General features: G+C 45.2%; 1 protein-coding gene across 6 annotated transcripts in view; it reads right to left on the reverse strand.

Moving 5' to 3' along the window:
* GTF2I (general transcription factor IIi) overlaps positions 1–19,687 on the reverse strand; it is a 107,791-nt gene continuing 88,104 nt past the window's right edge. For all 6 annotated transcript variants that reach the window (XM_053893991.1, XM_053893988.1, XM_053893990.1 and 3 more), the window contains 16 exons: positions 18,776–18,847; positions 17,567–17,750; positions 16,866–16,924; positions 16,125–16,199; positions 12,321–12,422; positions 11,496–11,561; positions 10,558–10,741; positions 9,059–9,117; positions 8,466–8,546; positions 7,021–7,104; positions 6,484–6,667; positions 5,254–5,282; positions 3,245–3,286; positions 2,399–2,440; positions 1,846–1,921; positions 1–1,142 (listed from right to left, as the gene is read on the reverse strand). In XM_053893991.1, coding sequence (XP_053749966.1) covers positions 1,863–1,921; positions 2,399–2,440; positions 3,245–3,286; positions 5,254–5,282; positions 6,484–6,667; positions 7,021–7,104; positions 8,466–8,546; positions 9,059–9,117; positions 10,558–10,741; positions 11,496–11,561; positions 12,321–12,422; positions 16,125–16,199; positions 16,866–16,924; positions 17,567–17,750; positions 18,776–18,847 — 1,322 coding nt within the window. In that variant the 3' untranslated portion in view covers positions 1–1,142; positions 1,846–1,862. The remainder of the gene's footprint in view (positions 1,143–1,845; positions 1,922–2,398; positions 2,441–3,244; positions 3,287–5,253; positions 5,283–6,483; positions 6,668–7,020; positions 7,105–8,465; positions 8,547–9,058; positions 9,118–10,557; positions 10,742–11,495; positions 11,562–12,320; positions 12,423–16,124; positions 16,200–16,865; positions 16,925–17,566; positions 17,751–18,775; positions 18,848–19,687) is intronic.

A 19,687-nucleotide genomic window follows, 5' to 3' on the forward strand; every position in this document is an offset into this window, starting at 1 on the left:
TTAGTGTGTGAAAGGCATGGATGGATTTTATTTATTACCCTATATCTACAATTTAATTTGAGGTAAAATATAAGCAACACATAAAAATGCCTATTTCTGCTACCATGTAATATAATTCTCCATCGTGAATATTGTGATAAAGCTAATGGAAACTCTATGCCGTCACGTACTCTAGCTTCTTATAGCTGGTATTTTACAACTCTCATTGTCTGTGAAATCCCAACACACGTACGATTCTCCCACGAAGGGCGCAGGACTCTCAGAGGGCGCAGAATCAGCTCGTGGGCCCCTCCCTCCCCACGCTGGAGCCTCAGTGCTACACGTCGAGATCTAAAATGGCGAAGGCAATGGAAACGCGTGGGGCCTGACCCAGGCGGGAGCGGCGTTCCGAGGAGACCCACACCGCCACAGGTCACAGGGCGGTGAGGCTTTAGTGTCTCGGAGCTCGCCCCGACACTCATACCTGATCTTCAGCTTCTGGAACACCAGGCGTTTTATTCGGACGAGAAGTCAGGGTGGGAGAGGTTCCGAGGCTCCGTCTGTAAGCCACACGCCGACATGCTAACCTCTCGCTGGCTGTTAGGCGATCCGGATGGTGGTTTTTTTAATTATGATAAAAAAACATATGAACCATGATAGATAGCTTAGGAAAAGGTTTAGTCAAATATACAGATACTAGCTGTTCACTCAGTCGTCAAGGAGAGCCGTGAACAAAAGGATCATTTAAATGATTTCTCAAATAGAAAAAACCTAAAAGGACTGTCACAGGTGCTTTCTTCACTGCAGGAGCTGAGATGTTCCCGGAGGAGAGATCTTCACTTGATTGGAAAACAAAACACCACAGCTGAAGGCTCTGTTGCTGCGTAAAAAATCTGATGAGATTCATCCCTGCCATTTTCCCTGTCGTTTTTCCAGCATTGCTGTAAAATCCTTATAATACATTCCAAAGTAAACCAGCCATTCCAAATCTACAGTCACTCTGCTCTTTAATTCAATTCACAGAACTGCTGAAAAAGTAGACATTTCTATCTAAAAGTAGAAAAAAAGGTTTGTATAGAAGGTATTTCTGTTATACAAGTATATTACACAGCTCGGGGCAGTAACAGGTCCGAAAAGCTCTTCTCACCCACTGATACTTTAAGCTAAAACAGAAGAGAAAACAAACAAGCGAGAGCACGGGTTAATCTGATTACAAGACTTTCACATCCGCAGATAGCACAACTCAATCAGCACCCAAGTCCATGAACTGACAGTATTAAAAAAAAAAAAAGCCCTCAGGCACACCTCAGAGCCCACTGCCGCGAAGCTACACCCTCCGACCAGCGCGTCTACATTCAACAGCTGGGGCCCGGGGAGGAGCGACGGGACGGGAGCGGAGGTGGCTGACTCCCGGCATAGGGCTCCGCTCCTGTTAACAACCGGGCCAAGTTCAGGAAGTCTGAACAGCAGGTTCAGGGTTGTAAGTAAATTATGCGAGCTGCAAAATGGATTGAGCAGCTTGGCCAGACTCTGCAAACACCATTATTGTGATTGGGGAAAAAGCCAGCGTGGTGATACGGATTCAGAGTGAACTCCAATGGAGAGGATAAGATCTACCCTACAGATCAGAAACAAAACATTTTTCTTTTAGGGCAAAGCGCTTTTACGTCTTTGGCTCAAAGGCAGATATTGATCTAAGGAAAATCTTTCTGCTTGATCTTCTAACTCAAACCATCCGGTAGGGCTTACACTTGGACCTCATTATGGCCGAAGCAGGGAAAACACAGCATTAGATTATGAGCATGCGGGGGAGGGGGAAATTCAGACGAACACTAGAGGGCATCCCAGACACAGATGCTGATTTACCCTAGGAGGGAAGAGGTCTACCACGTAGGGTCTGGTTCTTGCTTGATCTGAGAGTTTCCGTCAGTCTCCTTTATTTCTATCAAGAAAACCAAAAGGGAACTGATAAATTACACTACGAATGCAAATGTGTATAATTATAAACCCACTCAGATCAAACTATGTGCTAAAATGACTTATCAAGAATTGTAAAGATACTAAAGATAACATTTTCAGAGACAGTGTTTCCCTAACAGTTCTTAATTGTGCCACTTAAGTGTTCACAGTAACAAGCATCTTCTTATGTATCTATTTAAAAATCTACGTTAGAAAGTAGTTATTCCACTGGCTCAGAATTCATTTCGAGTCATTTGGAGAAAACGGAGCAGAAGAACCATGAGTCATCGCCAACACGCCATTTCTGGGCAAAAACGACACATCCAATTCACCCAGAAACAAAAGAAAACCCAAGCACACAGTTCTAGTGAGACGGCTCGAACACCACCGTCAATCCCTTGTCCTAAGAGCGCTCCTGGGGGACTTCAGTCTTGGACCACCGGCTGCCCTACCCTTTTACCTTCTGTTGCAGGGCCCTCCAACTGGCTTGGCTCAGCGGATTCTGCAGAGAAACACATCAAGATTTGCTGTAACGCTGTTTTAACATTGCTGTGTCTCACTTATCTACAAGGGCCCAGAGGAAGCCAGGAGAAAGCCCTCCACACACCGCACACCAAGCGCAAGTCGCAGATGAAACAGCAGCCACGGCTTCTTGGGATTAAACACACGTGTCTCACGTGTCTCAACTGGTGTCTCAACTGGTCTAACAAAAGTCTCCTTTTTCGGACATTTCAGTTTCCTCACGCAACCCAAGTCTTCAATAACAATTGTAGTTTCACCTAGTTCTAACACGAGGGAACAAGTTCCTTTTTCACGTCCTTTTCCCCTTTTCTGTGGGTTCCCCTTTAATGAAAGCCTTTTTTTGGTTTCAGTGAACCACAGTAGCAGGCTTCAACGCTGGTTTCTAAGGAATGTTTAAAGCCACAATACACGCATTTCCACCCGGCACAATCCGGCTGGTGACCAGCAATGGAAATGAATGGCACCGACGGTGAAGTCTAGACAAGCTTCGCCCTCAGAAATTGCACTGCACACGCTTGGCCTTGGGGTTCCTGACCTCCTTCCCAGCTGACGGGGGCACTGGAGTCAAATGGCATATGCCCCACACTTCTCAGTTGGGACCCAGAGCTCGAGCACATACAGGCTTCCAAACACGGGAGTCAAAGACAAAGTCTAAGTGTGAGTGTGTAAATGACTTTCCCTAAAGTCAGGCGAATGTTATTAGCAAGTGAGGCCCCACAATTTTATGTGGTCCATTTTATCACAAAAGCAGGAACAATTCTATGTTTTACCCCACTTAATTTACCTTGTATCACTGGGCCTTCTGACTCACTCTGATCGACCAACTCTGAAAATAAAGTAGATTGATTTGAACAATAACTTAATGCATGCTGTTACAATGGAAAAGCATTTGTACATACATTCTCAATTTGGATGCTCCAACTTGGCCACAACAGGCACTATTTTCCTATGACAAGAAGGGAACACAAGAGTTCTGGCATGTCCCATCAGAAGAACTAATTTATAGTAATTACTGGAAAATTCTATTACAGACTACTGCACAAGGATGAGAACAAAATTGAACATTTTAAACAAAGTTAAGGGGGCTAGGAGGTTTAAAATACAATGCTCTTTGAACCTAACAGTTATACAGAAGACAGATGAATTGGGATTAATAATTAAAAAAAAAAAGAAAAAATCCAGGGACGCCTGGGTGGCTCAGTCGGTTGAGTGTCTGACTTCGGCTTAGGTCACGATCTCGCAGTTTATGAGTTCGAGCCCCGAGTCAGGCTCTGTGCTGACAGCTCAGAGCCCGGAGCCTGCTTTGGATTCTGTGTCTCCCTCTCTCTCTCTCTCTCTCTCTCTCTCTCTGCCCCTCCCCTACTCATGCTCTGTCTCTCCCTCCCTCTCTTTTAAAAATAAACATTTAAAAAAAAGAAAAAAAAAGAGGAAAAAATTATCATGGGGTTTCTTTAAATGACCAAATTCCCTGGTGTGATCCAAGCTGAATGTCACACAGATGATGAAAATATCTATGAAGCAAAAGGTGTGTGTCCTCTTTCATTACTGACATCACCACGGACTAACACACTTGGCCCAGACAGAGAATAAGAAAAACAGAACCTATGAAAAAAAAGTCATGGTTTGGGGGTACAATCAAACGAACACATTTTGTGATAAAGTGAAACCCAAAACTTGGGAGGCAGAGGAGACAGAACGAAATCCAGGACACTGAGGAGTGGAGCCCCCAGCGGGATGAACGGCTTGAGGACAGGGGGGCAGGCAGCACCTACAGTCCCTGCGTGATTTCCCAGGTCGGCTGGAGCGGGGCCACGCTGCTGCTCCGTGGGCCCCCAAAACTCCTGAACACTAAATTGAAGAGGCTCCCCACTTTCCCAGTGAACAGACTACAGACTGAGTACTCAAAGTAGAGGGGTTTTAGAGAGTTATAAAAATAATGCCAACTGGAAAAAAGACTGAAATGCTAACGGTACCGGGAAAGAGAATGTTCACTTTTGAAACATTTCAATGAAGTCGGCAGAACCTAAAACATACCAGCACATGTATATACAGTGTTTGCTAAAAATACAACTTAAAATGATAAGAACATCAAGGAATTGGAAGAACGGACATATATACATTTGCTGGTGCAACAACGTTGGAGAGCACATCGTGCCAGATGGAGGCTTGACCAGGAACGGAAGCAAGGTACGGCTCATTAAAGATCTACTTATCTAGCACAGTGATTACACAGTAACGGTAAAGTTACTGTGGTAATAGTATCGAATACAGATTGTATTTCCTGAGCACATAAAGTACTGCTCTGGGTTAGGGGTCAACAAACTTTTTCATCAAGAGCTAGGTGAGTGCGTATTTCAGGATTTGCAGGGGACGATGCTCTCTGTTACAGCTCCCAACTCCGCCTAAGCAAACGGGCCTTCTTGGAAACGTTCTTTTTACCTCCCCCTCCGCCCGCAATAAAACTTTATTTACAAACACAGGCAACAACTCTCTGATCCCCGGTTAAGAGGTCTGACACGTAATGAGTCATTTAAAATGCTCTAAAGCTCTCAATATGGGTACTAACATCACCATTTTAGGAACAAATCAAGTGAGATTTAAAAGCTCAACAAGTGACCCCATTTCACATGTGTAACGTGCACGGTGCTTTTACACTGAGGCTAAAACCCCAACTTCGCCCAGTTGCTGCTGTAGGTGAACGGAAATATCTACCGTGTGAGCAAAGTGCAAGTGCACACAGTCTCGCACACCCCGCACAGGACGAAACAAAAAGACTTCATGAAATTTACTCACGGTTATTAATCACAAGTCCCGGAAATGGTCTGAAGAGAGAAACAAATGGGGTAACCGTTTATTTTTACTCCACAAGCAGTTACGTGTACATTCAGCTTATCTCACTAACTTGTAACTCACGTCACTTACGTGTCACAACGAGCACTGTTACCAACTACGTTTCAATCTCACACTTTTTAATCTATGGACACACAGACACGTGAAGAACTCTACAGGCCATTATTAGAAAAGGCCACAGTAAAGACGGTGAGAAGAGAACAGCAGGGAAGAAGAAAGCAGAGAGGAATTCCGGCAGCAGGGTCTAACGGAAGCAGGCTTTTACCAAGACCCCCGGGGAGGAGCACGGATGACAGACTCGGGTTAAGTGGGACAAAAACTGGGGGAAGATGAGCGCATGCCAGGAAGGAACCTCGGGAGAGGTCACCACGTGAGCTAGCTCCCAGAGCCAGACCTGAAGGACCTGTACCGGACACAGTGGGAACGTGGCAATGAGCTGACTGGGAGGATCTCGTGACAGCCACGTTTCTGGGAGGTGGGAGGAGCGTAAAGACGCCACGGATGCGTGCTCGGGCAGCTGAGAAGGAGGACACCTACTGCCAACCTCCTGGGACGGGCGCACGGTAAGGAATGGAATTCCCGACGGGGTTGGCGAGGAGGTGCGATCATCGCTCCCAACGCTGTGGATAAGGAGCTGATGCTCTCAAAGGTGACAACCCACACTATTGTTGTGCAGACAAGGAAGGAAACAAAAGGACCTGGCTGACTTGGGGTCAGACTCGACTGCCCGGAGCCTGCGATGACGGGCCCGAGACACGGGCTGGCCATTTTTCCTTAATGGGCCAGACAGTAAATATTTCAGGCTTTGCAGACGACGCTGTCTCCGTCCCAATGACTCAGTGTTACCCCTGTACCCTGAGAGCGGCGGTCGGCACTATGGACACAAGTGCATGGCACGGTGTCTTAATACAACTTTATAAGATAAACAGGTAGTGGGCTGGATTTGGTCCACAGGCGACGGTTTGCTAACCCCTTGCCTTAAAAACCAGAGAATCCAGAGTCAGCCCAGGGAGAAGAGAACCTCACAGTAAGATAACTGAAGTATTTTACGTGTTTCCCTTCGCCACATGGTGAGCTGGACTCTACTATTCCCTAGGCCTACATTCTGGAAGACGACGTAGCCTCATGGTCTGCAGATTCATTCTTCCAAACAAGCAGGGAGCTCTCACTTACCGAATGACTGTGAATTTAATGAACTCGGCAGAATCTAAGATCCTTCTCATGGAGCTGATTTCCAGGTAACTGGGGGCTTTGAATGACACTCCAGGAGGCATGCCGTCAACCACCACACAGCCAGGGTTAATTGTGATTTTCCTGTAGGGAACTTTCACAGGGAAACCCATACCAATAGCTTCACCTAGGACAAGACAAACAGCACAAAAGCACAGATTAACCTGTCATCTTAGAAGCGGCTAAAAAGCACAGGACCAACATTTAAACACGGTCATCGCTGTTAATAAAGGCAATGCACACGACAAGCAACCTTACCTTTGAACCTCAGTTCTGGTCACTTTGATATCGACCTGATGGTCAAGAGTCTGACAGAGCTAAGGTTTCCTTAGGAAAGAACTTTAGAGAAACTCAAACACTTACGTTGAAAGCTTATTTCCTTGCATAACGGGAAATAACAACTATCTGAGCCTAAGCTACAGTCCAGTACTGGAACACCCAAGCTCACCACAAGCAGCACCCTGCAAATGCAGAACTCACCGAATTTCCGACTGAAGAGGTCGTTCACTTGCTCTCTGAGCTGTCTCGCTTTTTCGACTTTTGACAGCCTTTCATTATCATCATCTAGAAAAGGTGAGAGGACAGTTCTAGCTTAATAATGCAATTAAAAATTTTTTTAAACGTTTATTCATTTTTGAGAGACAGAGTGTGAATGGGGGAGGGCAGAGAGAGGGAGACACAGAATCAGAAGCAGGCTCCAGGCTCTTAGCTGTTAGCACAGAGACTGACACTGGGCTCAAACCCACAAACTGTGAGATCATGACCTGAGGTGAAGTCGGATACTTAACTGAGCCACCCAGGCGCCTCAATAATGCAATTTTAAAGTATTTAAAAAAATTTTTTTTAATGTTTATTTTTGAGAGAGAGAGGGAGACAGAGTGTGAGTGGGGGAGGGGGAGAGAAAGAGAGAGGGAGACACAGAATCCGAAGCAGGCTTCAGGCTCTGAGCTGTCAGCACAGAGCCCAACACAGGGCTCAAACCCACAAACTGTGAGATCATGACCTGAGCCAAAGTCGGATGTTCAGCCGACTGAGCACCGACAGGTGCCCCTAAAGCATTTTTTTTTTTTAATTTTTTTTTTTTAACGTTTACTTATTTTTGAGACAGAGAGAGACAAAGCATGAATGGGGGAGGGTCAGAGAGAGGGAGACACAGAATCTGAAACAGGCTCCAGGCTCTGAGCTGTCAGCACAGACCCCGACGCGGGGCTCGAACTCACGGACCGCGAGATCATGACCTGAGCCGAAGTCGGCCGCTTAACCGACTGAGCCACCCAGGCGCCCCCCTAAAGTATTTTTTTAATGTCTATTTAATTACGGTGAGAGAGAGAGAGAGAGAGAGAAATGAGTGCGCAGGAGCAGGGGAGGGGCAGAGAGAGAATCCCAAACAGGCTCTGTGCTGACAGCTCAGAGCCTGGAGCCTGTGTGCTGAGAGCACAGAGCCTGATGCAAGGCTTGATCTCATGAGCTGTGATCAAGATCAGAGCTGGACGCTCAACCGAGGCACCCCGGTGCCCCAATAATGCAAGTTTAATTCCAAGTCAAATTTTACGTGCTGAGTCAACCTGCTTTATGTTTTTGGAAGACTGAAGTATTTTACACTACTCAAGATTAAAACAACTTAACCAAATGATTTGAGTATGACAGCAACCTGAAAATGCTAAGCCTTTATTCCTGTTATGAAGAGCTTCACCTGCTCTCTTGTACGGATTTCCTAAACAAGACGCGAGGTACTAGCTCATGCCGCATTCGGTAACCTCCTAGAGCGTTCTGCAAAGCAACCAATGAGATGATGTGTTTGGTGAGCGCTTTCTGAAGGGCAGGCGGGGACGCAGTGCTGCAGAGGGCGAGCACCGGGAACCTGTCTACTCTAACACCCAAAGAAGGAAAACCCGACTAACGAGATAAAGGCAGAGAAACCATACCTGGAATCGTCACCTGAATGATGTTAAGATCTTCAACACCAGATGCAGTAGTATTAACATTGGGCGATGAATTTATTTTTCCTTAACATAGAAACATCAGATCAGAGTGTACACAGAATAGACTCAAATCCTCTCTACTCATGTGCTTACGATCCAGACTCCGCAAGATAGTATTTAACCTAACTTTGTTCAATGCTTGTTCCTTTTTATGGTCTATTTTGTCATTCTGTGGTATTAAGCTTCTTTAAAGACTTTCTCTCCCCCTCGCCACCTTTTCTTTCTTGTTGGGATTAGCACAGCACCAGACACACAGAGATTCTCATTCGTTAAACAGACTCCAAATCATAAACCAGTCACAACCCCACTTTATTTTTCTCAAAGTGGGCTCCACGCCCAGCACGGAGCCCAACACAGGGCTTGCACTAACTTATGACCCTGAGATCAAGACCTGAGCTGAGATCGAGAGTCGAGACGCTTAACCGAACTGAGCCACCCAGCTGCCCCTCAACCACAACGCTCTGGATTTCGTGGCAGTAGGCCACGGCTGGGAGAGGGGCTGCGAACGGCACGTTTCCTGTAGCAAGGACACTCACTCGGAGGGCTCTTCGAGGAGGATGTGCTCTCCTTAATTGCGGTCTCAAACATTTCAGGCCTGCAACACGAGAAGAGAGGAAAAAACCATGTTTGCTAATAATCTGATAAGAAAACGTTAAACTTTCAACAAAATTAAAAAAACCATTTACTTTCTGTAAATATACATTCCAACTGTTAGGAATGGAAAAACAGAAAGAACAGTGCCTCAACGAAAGGAACGTATACAAAAAGACCAATTATACTTATGATCGTAACACCTGCCCTGCCCTCCCGAGCTTAAATTAGGGGCTTCTTCGCCCAGTTTCCACTCTACCCTGGAAGGATCCAGTGCTAGACTTGAGAATGGAGAGAGGGAGCAAGGCTGCACATGGGCAGCACGGAACCATAAGCACGAGTCTTTCTCTATTCAGTAGAAGCCGAGGCCTTCACTACTTACTGCCAGACCTCTGCAGACCCCAAAAGGTAGCCATTGCACTTGGTGGTGTTGCCTTCGAGAATTTGCCAACACTGCTGTGGGACTCCAAAGCAAGCACTAATAAATGGAACCTCAAAGTCACTGCAGTTAATTTCAGATAATGCTTAAGCACCAATGAGTATTTTTAAATTCCAATTATTCCCCCCTATCTCAGTGGTGTTGGCCTAATTCATAGACCCCCAAGGCAAACAGAAATGAAAAACAGTCTGTAAGCTGGAGAAGGAACAGGGCTCCACAAGACTCAACTACCACTCACCTTCCAGCAGCATCGACCAGTAAAATACGACGACGGTCGATTTCAACAAAATCAAGTTGTTAGGCCCTCTGGCAACCTACAGCCCTCCTTCCCTATTTTAACCAATTATGGAGAACGTGAAATGTCCTCAGAGGTACAGTTTAAAGAGTTTTGGATCTTACAGCTAATTTGGCCACAAAGCTGAATCCGTGCGCCAGTCCGGCTGTGCCCTAGTACCAACTCGTTTCGTCTGCACGTCCTTACTTTATTTTTTGAAGTTAAAAAATTTTTCAGGGGCGCCTGGGTGGCTCAGTCGGTTAAGCGTCTGACTTCGGCTCAGGTCATGACCTCACCGTTTGTGAGTTCGAGCCCCGCGTCGGGCTCCGTGCTGACAGCTCAGAGCCTGGAGCCTGCTTCGGATTCTGTATCTTCCTCTCTCTCTCTCTCTCTCTCTCTCTCTCTCTCTCTCTCTCTCTGCCCCTACCTCTGCTCATGCTCTGTCTCTTTTTCTTTTAAAAATAAATAAAGGTTAAAAAAACTTTTTTAACTTTTTAACTTCTTTCTTAACTTTTAGAGAGAGGGAAAGAGAAATAAAGAAAGAATGTGTGCCCATGTTCGCACGTGGGACAGAGAGAGAGGAAGAGAGAGAATCCTAAGCAGCCTCCACATTCCGCTCAAGTCTCGGCATGGGACTTGATCTCACAAACCGTGAGCTCCTGACCGGAGACGAGATCTAGAGTTGGACACTTAACTGACTGAGCCACCCAGGCGCCCCTGAATGTCCTTACTTTTTAATGATGAACTTGATTTTGGCCTTGTTTCTGAGTATCTTCTCCAGCCTCGGGATGCCAAAAGTAGACGGCCGCCGGAAGGGTACACCCTCAGGCAGGCCCTCCACATAGAAGTCTTCTGGGAAAGACTCAAATAATGCAAACGGCACTTTCACAGCTTGCTTGAGGCCAAGAGCTTCGCCTGTAAGAGACACACACGTTTCTCTTATTGCTCACATTTGCCACTTTCCTAAATTCAACCTTTTTAAAAATGCATTTTAAATCAGTTTATAGATACGAAAATTACTCTTTTTTTAAGAAAAATATTTTAATTATAGAAAAATAGGTTCAATTTTGCAGTGCTCAGAAAAGTGGGAGAGATGATGGAATTCATGCTTGTGAAACCCACTTTCTTTAATGTTTATTTATTTTTGAGAGAGACCGTCAGTCAGAGTGTAAGCGGGGGAGGGGCAGAGAGAGGGAGACACAGAATCCGAAGCAGGCTCCAGGCTCCGAGCTGTCAGCAAAGAGCCTACTGCGGGGCTCGAACTCATTAACTGTGAGATCATGACCTGAGCCGAAGTTGGGCACTTAACCGACTGAGCCACCCAGGCGCCCCAAACCCAAACACTTTCGATGACAGTAATATTAAAAACAATCTTTTTTTTTTTTTTTAAGTGTATTTATTTTTTGAGAGAGAGCAAGCAGTGGAGTGGCAGAGCGAGAGGGAAAGAGGGCATCCCACTGTCAGCACAGAGCCTGATGTGGGGCTCGAACTCACGAACTGTGAGATCATGACCTGAGTCAAAATCAAGAGTCGGACGCTTAACCAACTGAGCCACAGGCACCCCAATGATAGTAATATTCAAATACTGAACATTTTATTTTGTGCACATTCTTCTATTTGAAAAAGCTACCATATATATTTTAAAACTCATCTTTCAAAATGACCTTACCGCATTTTTCATTGAAAAGATTTTCAACTTTCTGTTTTAGGTCTGTGATCTTGGCATTCCAGGCCTCTGCAAGTAAAAACCAAGACAGTTATTAGTAATACTTACCAAAATACGTCCACGCTCAGGCATTTCTCATTTTATTGTGTGTTTTTAAGAAGTACAGAATAAAAAAAACACAGGTTTTTAGCACAGTCAGGTCTGACAACTACTGTAATCCTACATCATTCAACTGTTTTATTGTTACTAATATACTGGCCACAAATAAATGACATAGGCTAAAATAAAAAACAAATGAATACCAAGAAACCTTCCAAAAAAACAATTACAGCATCTACTATCTGCCTACTATCTACCCTGCAAATAATTTAGTATTTATAATCCTCATAATAATCCCATGAAGCAGGAACATTATCCCCATTTTACAGATCTAGAAACTGAGGCACAGGGGTTAAGTAACTATTACAATGCCTTTAATAGCTATTATACACGGACTTACCAGATAGAAAACAACTCACCTAAAAAATTAAAGTATTTGTATTGTTTCCTTTTATTTAAAAATTTTTTAAATATTTATGTATTTATTTTTGAGAAAAAAGAGAGAGGGTGCACAAGCGGGAAAAGGCAGAAGAGTGGGAGACCCAGAATCTGAAGCAGGTTCCAGGCTCCGAGCTGTCAGCACAGCGCCTGATACGGGGCTCGAACCCACAAACCGTGAGATCATGACCTGAGCCCAAGTCGTACGCTTAACCGTCAGCCACCCAGGCACCCGGATTGGTTCCTTTTATTTAAAATGATGAAAGTAAGAAAAAGAAAATCCATATTTACCAAAGGAAAACTCTCTCCCTCGAGGCTTGAAGGGAACATTAGAACCATTAGTCTGAGTAGGGGTTCGAACTGCTGAGGTTTGAGGGTTGTTGTTATTAGGGCCTAAAGAAGAATTAAAAGAGAATCCTGATCAATGCATGCATTCAATCACATTTAAGTACTGCTTACACTTTCTCTGGGACACGTGCCCAAAAAACAAAGTGACACTCAAACAGCACACAAGCATGGCGCAGTGGAAATGGGCAGGACGCACGGTGTCACAGCCCTCCCTCCACTCGTTTATCTACTGCCGTCCCTACAGTCAGTCATTTTTGCCCCAAACGTAATCAATTTTCTGGAACATCGGAGGTGCCCTCGCTTCACTTTGTGCGTCCCCGTGCCCTCTGGAGCCATTGAGTTTTTGGTCAGCTATGTTTGCTCACCTTCCTTTCAACCCTTACTTAACCACAGCTGCAGGTGCGAAGGTCTTTCCTTTGGACACTCTAGCTGACTCTGGAAACACCCTTCCTTTGAATTCTGGGTACAATTTAGAAACAATGTTATAGGAAACCGCTTTCTTCCACTGAATGTAAGGAGGGTTAGCTTAGGTTATTCTTAATAAACCCCAAGTCCTGAGTTTTCTTTATGTAGGGTCACCTAATGCTTAAATAATAAGCTGATTTTTTTTTTTAATGTTTTATTTATTTTTGAGACAGAGAGAGACAGAGCATGAGCAGGGGAGGCGCAGAGAGACAGGGAGACACAGAATCCGAAGCAGGCTCCGGGCTCCGAGCCGTCAGCCCAGAGCCCGACGCGGGGCTCAAACTCACGGACCGCGAGATCATGACCTGAGCCGAAGTCGGACGCCCAACCGACTGAGCCACCCAGGCGCCCCATTAATAAGCTGATTTTAATCTTAAGCCAGCCAGCAATTTTTAAACAGTAAGGAAAATAGCCAAAACAATGGGAAAATAAAAAGAAATTAAGTTTATTCAGATTTCTTTAGAAAACAACCAATATTCTAAAGATTCAGCTTCAAACTCTGAATTTCCCGACTTGCAGAAATATCTGTATAGGCTCTGGACTTTCACCTAAACTACCTTTCTACGGAGTTACCTACTTCCTATGCTTATCTTCACATAAAAGACTTCTGCTTGGGGAACGGTCTGCAGTGACACTGCCACAGCTAAAGGTGCACACGGTCACTGTCCCAAGCACATTATGTGTTTTCACTAACTTAGTGTCCACTTCAACCATGGAGAAACGGAGTCCCAGGGGCTATGTAATTTGCAGTCGACCGCACGGCGGCCGAGGTACGGAGGCGGGATAACCGTCGGGAGTCTGGCTCCTTGGTCTCCACCACCACGTGGTCTCTCTGATGTGCTCGCAGACCCGAACTTGAGTCTTTCCTACGTCTGGGCAACGGGTGGCCTCAGCACGGGTGCGGCCACTTCCACCTGCTGTACTTAGCCTGGATGTACACGGCCTCAGAAAACCCTCACGAGTGTCAGAGGCGATGACGTGACTCAAGATGAAATGTATCTGTGATTCTCTATAAAATGTCAAGATGCAACATTCTACTCTAGTTATTTCAGAGCTCGTGAGTCAAAACGACAGCTTCTTCAAGACGGCAAGGTGATGAGAGCCCAGGGACTCTGGGCTAGCTGGCTCCAGCAGCCTGGTTTAGCCGGCAGGTATACCCACACAGAGGCCATCAGGCCAGCAGGCCACCCTGTCACCACGGCCCTCCAACAGGCTACTAGAGGCACCCAACCCACACCTCTGCTTCTAACTGGATGCTGGCGATTCTAACAGGGTGAGACAGGGAGACACTTGTGGTCGGCAGACAGAACGGAGCGGATGAAAGTATCCAGCACTTACCCTACGTGAATAAAGCAGCATTCACGCTTATGGTTACGTGAAATAACACCACACACCCACCACCCAGCTACATTTAAAATAACGACAACGTCAAGTACGGCGAGGATGTGAGGCAACTGGAATGCACGTATCCCTGGCAGGAGTATGCAACGAGAAAACCACTTTGGAAGATTGTTTGGCAGTTTCACAGAAGGCTAACAACTCCCCGATTCTCGACTACATAACCCTCGAGGGGAGGAGGGCGTATGCCGCACTTTGTACACAAACGTTTGCAGCATCATTTTTAGACAAGGCTGGAAACAAACCCGAATGTCCACTGACAAATGTATCAACAAAACATGGTGAATCCACGCCACGGAGGAACACTCAGCACTAAAAATGGAGTGCTAAAATGCCGCATAAAACGTAAACCTGAGAGTGTTAGATGGAGAAAAAGCATCTGACCATAAAAAAAATAGATACAGTAGGACTCCACTTACAGAAGATTCCAGAACAGGCAAAAGTATTCCACGGTGACAAAAAAACAGAGCAGTGGTGGCCAGGGGGCCGGGCTGGGGGGTGGGGTGGGGGGGACTGGCTGCTGAGGAGCACGGGGGCATCCCAGGGTGGTGGATGTGTTCCAGAAGCTGACTGAAGTAGTGGGACAAACATGTCTCAAAACTCAAACTGTACAATCATAATGGGTGCATTTTACTAGGTCGAAATTATACCTAATACATTTATTTCTTAAAGTTAAAAACTCCCAAACCAGCACAATTTATTATTTAAAACAGAATATTAGTACAGTGCAAACAAAATACCACCCACCCACCCCCGGCCATAAATTGGCAGAATGTTCCTGGACACGGACACAGCTCTTCACTAAATAAATCCCCTTAAATACTACATCGGCCTCTGCAGACAATGGGTCCAGGCAGGGCTGATACTGTATCTCCTCTGTGTCTTGCTTTGCACGTACACCTAATCCCAGAAGCTCCACTGGTCATCCCGTATCCGTGAAAGAAGGGACAAGAGGAAACCGAGAAGCCAGTCTCCTAATTTCTGAGCTACTAAAGGGTAATCTACTTTCAAAATTTCTTTTAGGTAAGAAAAACATGCATCTCCCTCTTTGTAAAGTCACAGTTGGTTACAATAGAATACAATCTTAAAACTGTACTTGGTAAGCTTACTTCTATAGACCCAATCATATTAACTCTTTATTTCTCTGTTTCTCTAACCTGTAACTCCTAACCAAGAGCTTACCTATACTCTCATTTTAAGTAGGCTCCCTGCCCACGTGGGGCTTGAACTCACGGCCCTGGGACCAACAGCTGCATGCTCTACCAGGTGCCCCCCCGAGATAACAAAATGGGGGCTGAGGCGCCACCTAGTACTGTAAACCATTAACACAAAACTTGAGGTTATGTGACAACAAAGAATCATCCTACTGAAGCGGGCCTTTCTTTCTGTGTTAATTGCAGAGACAGAGGGTAGTAACCATCCCGGACAGCAGGCGGAGAGCCACCTATACGGGGTGAAGTACTCTAACCCCGTGAACCTGCAAAGATGAGTCCCTCCACAGACCCCCTGGGAGTGGAGAAGGAGTTAGTTTGAAGATGTAGGAACGAGTTTAATCCAAGGCACTGCTGTTTCAACCATACCTCAACTCTTTACTGCAAAGAATAGGAAAAAAAAAAGAGAGGAGGAAAGAACCCTACGTATTGCTCTCTGCACCCTTTCCTTTATTAGGAGGAAAGAAAAGCCTCTCAGGGATCGTCCTGCAAGCAGATTGCAATGTGCTCCAAGAACACCACGTGGACCGTTGGGAAATTCTGAATAGGAACAGTTCTGAAATTTACAAGAGGCAGCTCTTCACACCTAAGCCCAGTTTTGTAAAAATTCATTTGCATAAAAACAAACCGTAAACTGAAGAATCATCAGAAACCTACCCCAGGGTGGCCTTACCTTCCACAGTGACCTCAATTTCAGGAACTTTTGAATTACTCCCAGGGCTTCGTGGTCTTTTTGGGGACTGCAAGGCTGTAAAATAAGCACACGATTACTTCTGTGTCCTGTAAAAAACAAACAAACAAACAAACAAACAAACAAACAACCCAGAAGCAGAGTGCGCCAAACACCCAGGCGCCTGGGTGGCTCAGTTAAGCGTCCGACTTCGGCTCAGGTCACGATCTCACCATTCGTGAGTTCGAGCCCCGTGTCGGGCTGTGTGCTTACAGCTCGGAACCTGAAGCCTGCATCGGATTCTGTGTGTCCCTCTCTCTCTCTGCTCCTCCCCTGCTCACACTCTCTCTCTCTCAAAAATAAACATAAAAAAGAAAAATTAAAAGAAAAAAAAAGAAAGAAAGCAGAGTATTAAAATTTATACAGTCTGGATTTTTTGGAGGAAACCGAAAGGATTCAATTGGAAGTTTAATCCTCCACTGAGTCTCAACAAAGCTGTGGACACGTGAATGAAGGAGGACTGCAAACATGAAATTTTCAACAAAATGTTAAAAAAGAAAAAGGGGTGGTGGTAGTTATGGGGGGTCCATTACATAAAACACCTGGGGGTGGGGGGGAGCAAGCAAACAAACAAACCGAAAGCCCCAAAAAGATACTGGCCAATGATTCCGTGCGACTTAGGTCATGTCGATAAAGAATGTTTTAATGCACTGAGGTTAATAAAGAGTATATATCATGTCTTACCTTTAGTGTTTATTTTGCTAGCCATTCCCGGAGGCAAATAGGAGATAACTAGTTCAGGTCTAGAAAGAAAACCAAGAAACATTACAAGAGCCAGGACACGATACTGGTCTTCACAGACCGTAAGCATCATCATGACCAGAGATTTTGTTACTAAAGGCTATCATCATGTAATACACAATTAATTCTGTGTATTACAGAATTAATTACCGCCCCCCCCAAGGTAATCTGCTACTTGGTTTTATGAAGAGTAAATGCCTTCTTTCCTGAAAATGAAAATTCACTAACACCAGTTTAGTTGCTGCAACAGTGGAAATTCTGCAGACGTGTAAGTAAGGAACACAATTGTGGGAATTCAGCTGCGCACAAGCTTAATGGGAATAACGGAGCAGAGAAAAATCTGACTCTTCACCCTCTACTCAGCATTTAGGAATGCTCAAGAGTCAGCACAGCGTCTCTGCCCAAGCTGAACACCACCCCTGCGAGGCAGGTGTTAGCATTCTCCTTGTACTGACGGAGATCAAGTACAGGTTAAGGGATGTGCAAAGGCAGCAGCCAATGCCAGGACCGCAGCTCAGAGCTGTGTCTTCCCATCACGGACTACAAAGCCTCAGGGGTCGCCTGTAGCCAGAAAAAACTTTAAATAGAAACAGAACGTTACTGTTTTAATTCCAGGAATGACTACAGTGGCAAATCGAACTTACTTTTTAACAACAAACTTGATTTTATTACTCCCACGGACAATCCTTTCAAGTCGTGGGATTCCAAACCAGGTAGGGCTTCGGAAGGGAATTCCTTCTGGCAAGCCTTCTACATAAAGGAACTCGGGGTTTGATTCAAACACAGGGTATGGTACTTTTACTGCCTCTGTGAGTCCAAGAGCTTGAGCTGCAGGTGAGGAGAACATAACGTGCGGAAGGTAACATTTTACAGACATTCTTTTATTTTTGTCTGCAATCTTAATAATAAGCTTTTTAAATAACAAAAACCCTTCTTATCTTATCAAGGTGTATTTGACATATAACATTATACTACTTTCAGATGTACAACAGAATGACTGGTATTTGTACAAACTGCAAAATGATCACAAGAAGTCGAGCTAACATCCTGGCATTCTCAAATGTGTTATGCAAAAATTCTCTACCACCTAGCAATCTCCGCTCACCATTATCTTTTTTTAAGGGGGAGCCTCCACTCAATTATTGGAAGCATTCCGCGTAGTGTACCGTGCAAAACTGAAGAAAGGGCCTAAAAAATAAGTACTTGTAAAAAGAACATTCTAGCCAAAGTGATCTCTGTGCTCTGTGCAGAAACGAACTACGGGCCATTTCACGCCCAAAGAGACAAGTGGGCCGTTGAAAGACGAGAGCCGTATGCGGTGCACCTAAGCAGAGCTCATCACGTTACATCAGAGGCAGAGGCGGCAGATTCCAGATCCAGGCCACAGAACGTTCACACCAGGTACAAAAATGACGGATGGGAAGGCCCCAGGGACACTGCTGTCACTCCCACTCCTTACTTCCTTTTCCATGACAGACACACACCCAATCAACTGAAACACTCCTGCTGAATCTCCTCAGAATCCTCAAGACAGCGGTCAACAGCTAGCTGTCACCAAATCTAAGCTGAAACAAACGGGACTTATTTGCCGCCCGTGTGTGGTAGCCGGACTCGAAGTGCAGACGGTGGGGCGGAGATCCCCCCCTCCCCCGCGCCCCAGCTTCTCCCCACCACCCACCACACAACTGAATCCAAGAGAAATAAAGTAAGGTACTCAGGGTAAGGAGCAGACATCAACTAAAACTCAGTTTCTGGGACCTTCCTTCCGTAGGTTCTGTAGTGCTATCATTCATTCAGAACCTGCCTTTCATTTAGGTTTCTAAACTAAGACATAATCACTGGGTTTTACTTACCAAATTTCAAATTAAAAATCTCCTCCACTTGCTTCCGTAGCTTGGTAATTCTGACATTCCAATCTTCTTTGACTAGAAAGCAAAAATAAACGTAATTAACAATGTTTCCTTCTTGGTGCGGACACACAACTAGGTTGGATGCCACTCTTCTCAGTGATGTTCTTTTTTACATTTTTTTTTTTTTAACATTTATTTATTTTTGAGACAGAGAGAGACAGAGCATGAACGGGGGAGGGTCAGAGAGAGAGGGAGACACAGAATCTGAAATAGGCTCCAGGCTCCGAGCTGTCAGCACAGAGCCCGACGCGGGGCTCGAACTCAAAAACCGTGAGATCATGACCTGAGCCGAAGTCGGAAGCTTACGCGACTGAGCCACCCAGGCGCCCCAGTGATGTTCTTTTTTAAAAGACTGAGATGTATCTCATATACAACACTGTGGCAGTTTAGGGAGCACAATCCAGTGACACTCTTCATTCGATTTCGTTTACAAACAAAAACTTTGGGTCTTAAGGAGAAAAAGGATTCCCTGCACCTGTCAAATAGCAGAACTTCAGGAAGATGGAATTCAAGTATCAGTTCACACTGTCAACAAAGAACGTGCCGGCGAGATTGCTCTCGGCGAGTGCTTTACAAGTGGCTCCTCCGTGGAGACCCAGCACAGGATCCTGACAGGTCAAGGAGGACCAGCTGGTACAGAGCCAGGCTTCCCATGCCAGGTTCAACCATATTTCAATTATATTTGAAATCATAATTATATTTGCTTTCTATACAGACATCCTTGTTTTATCAAATGGATGTGTGGCTAGAAATCCGTAGAAAGCAAAATTTAATTATTCACAGAAATAAATGGTAGGAATACACGTTAAAGGGATTAGGGAGACGTCACTAAACACTCACATCTATAATCTGGTT

This window comes from Panthera pardus, unplaced genomic scaffold (assembly GCF_024362965.1).
Source record: "Panthera pardus isolate Hobbes unplaced genomic scaffold, ASM2436296v1 HiC_scaffold_4, whole genome shotgun sequence".
Taxonomy (NCBI): domain Eukaryota; kingdom Metazoa; phylum Chordata; class Mammalia; order Carnivora; family Felidae; genus Panthera; species Panthera pardus.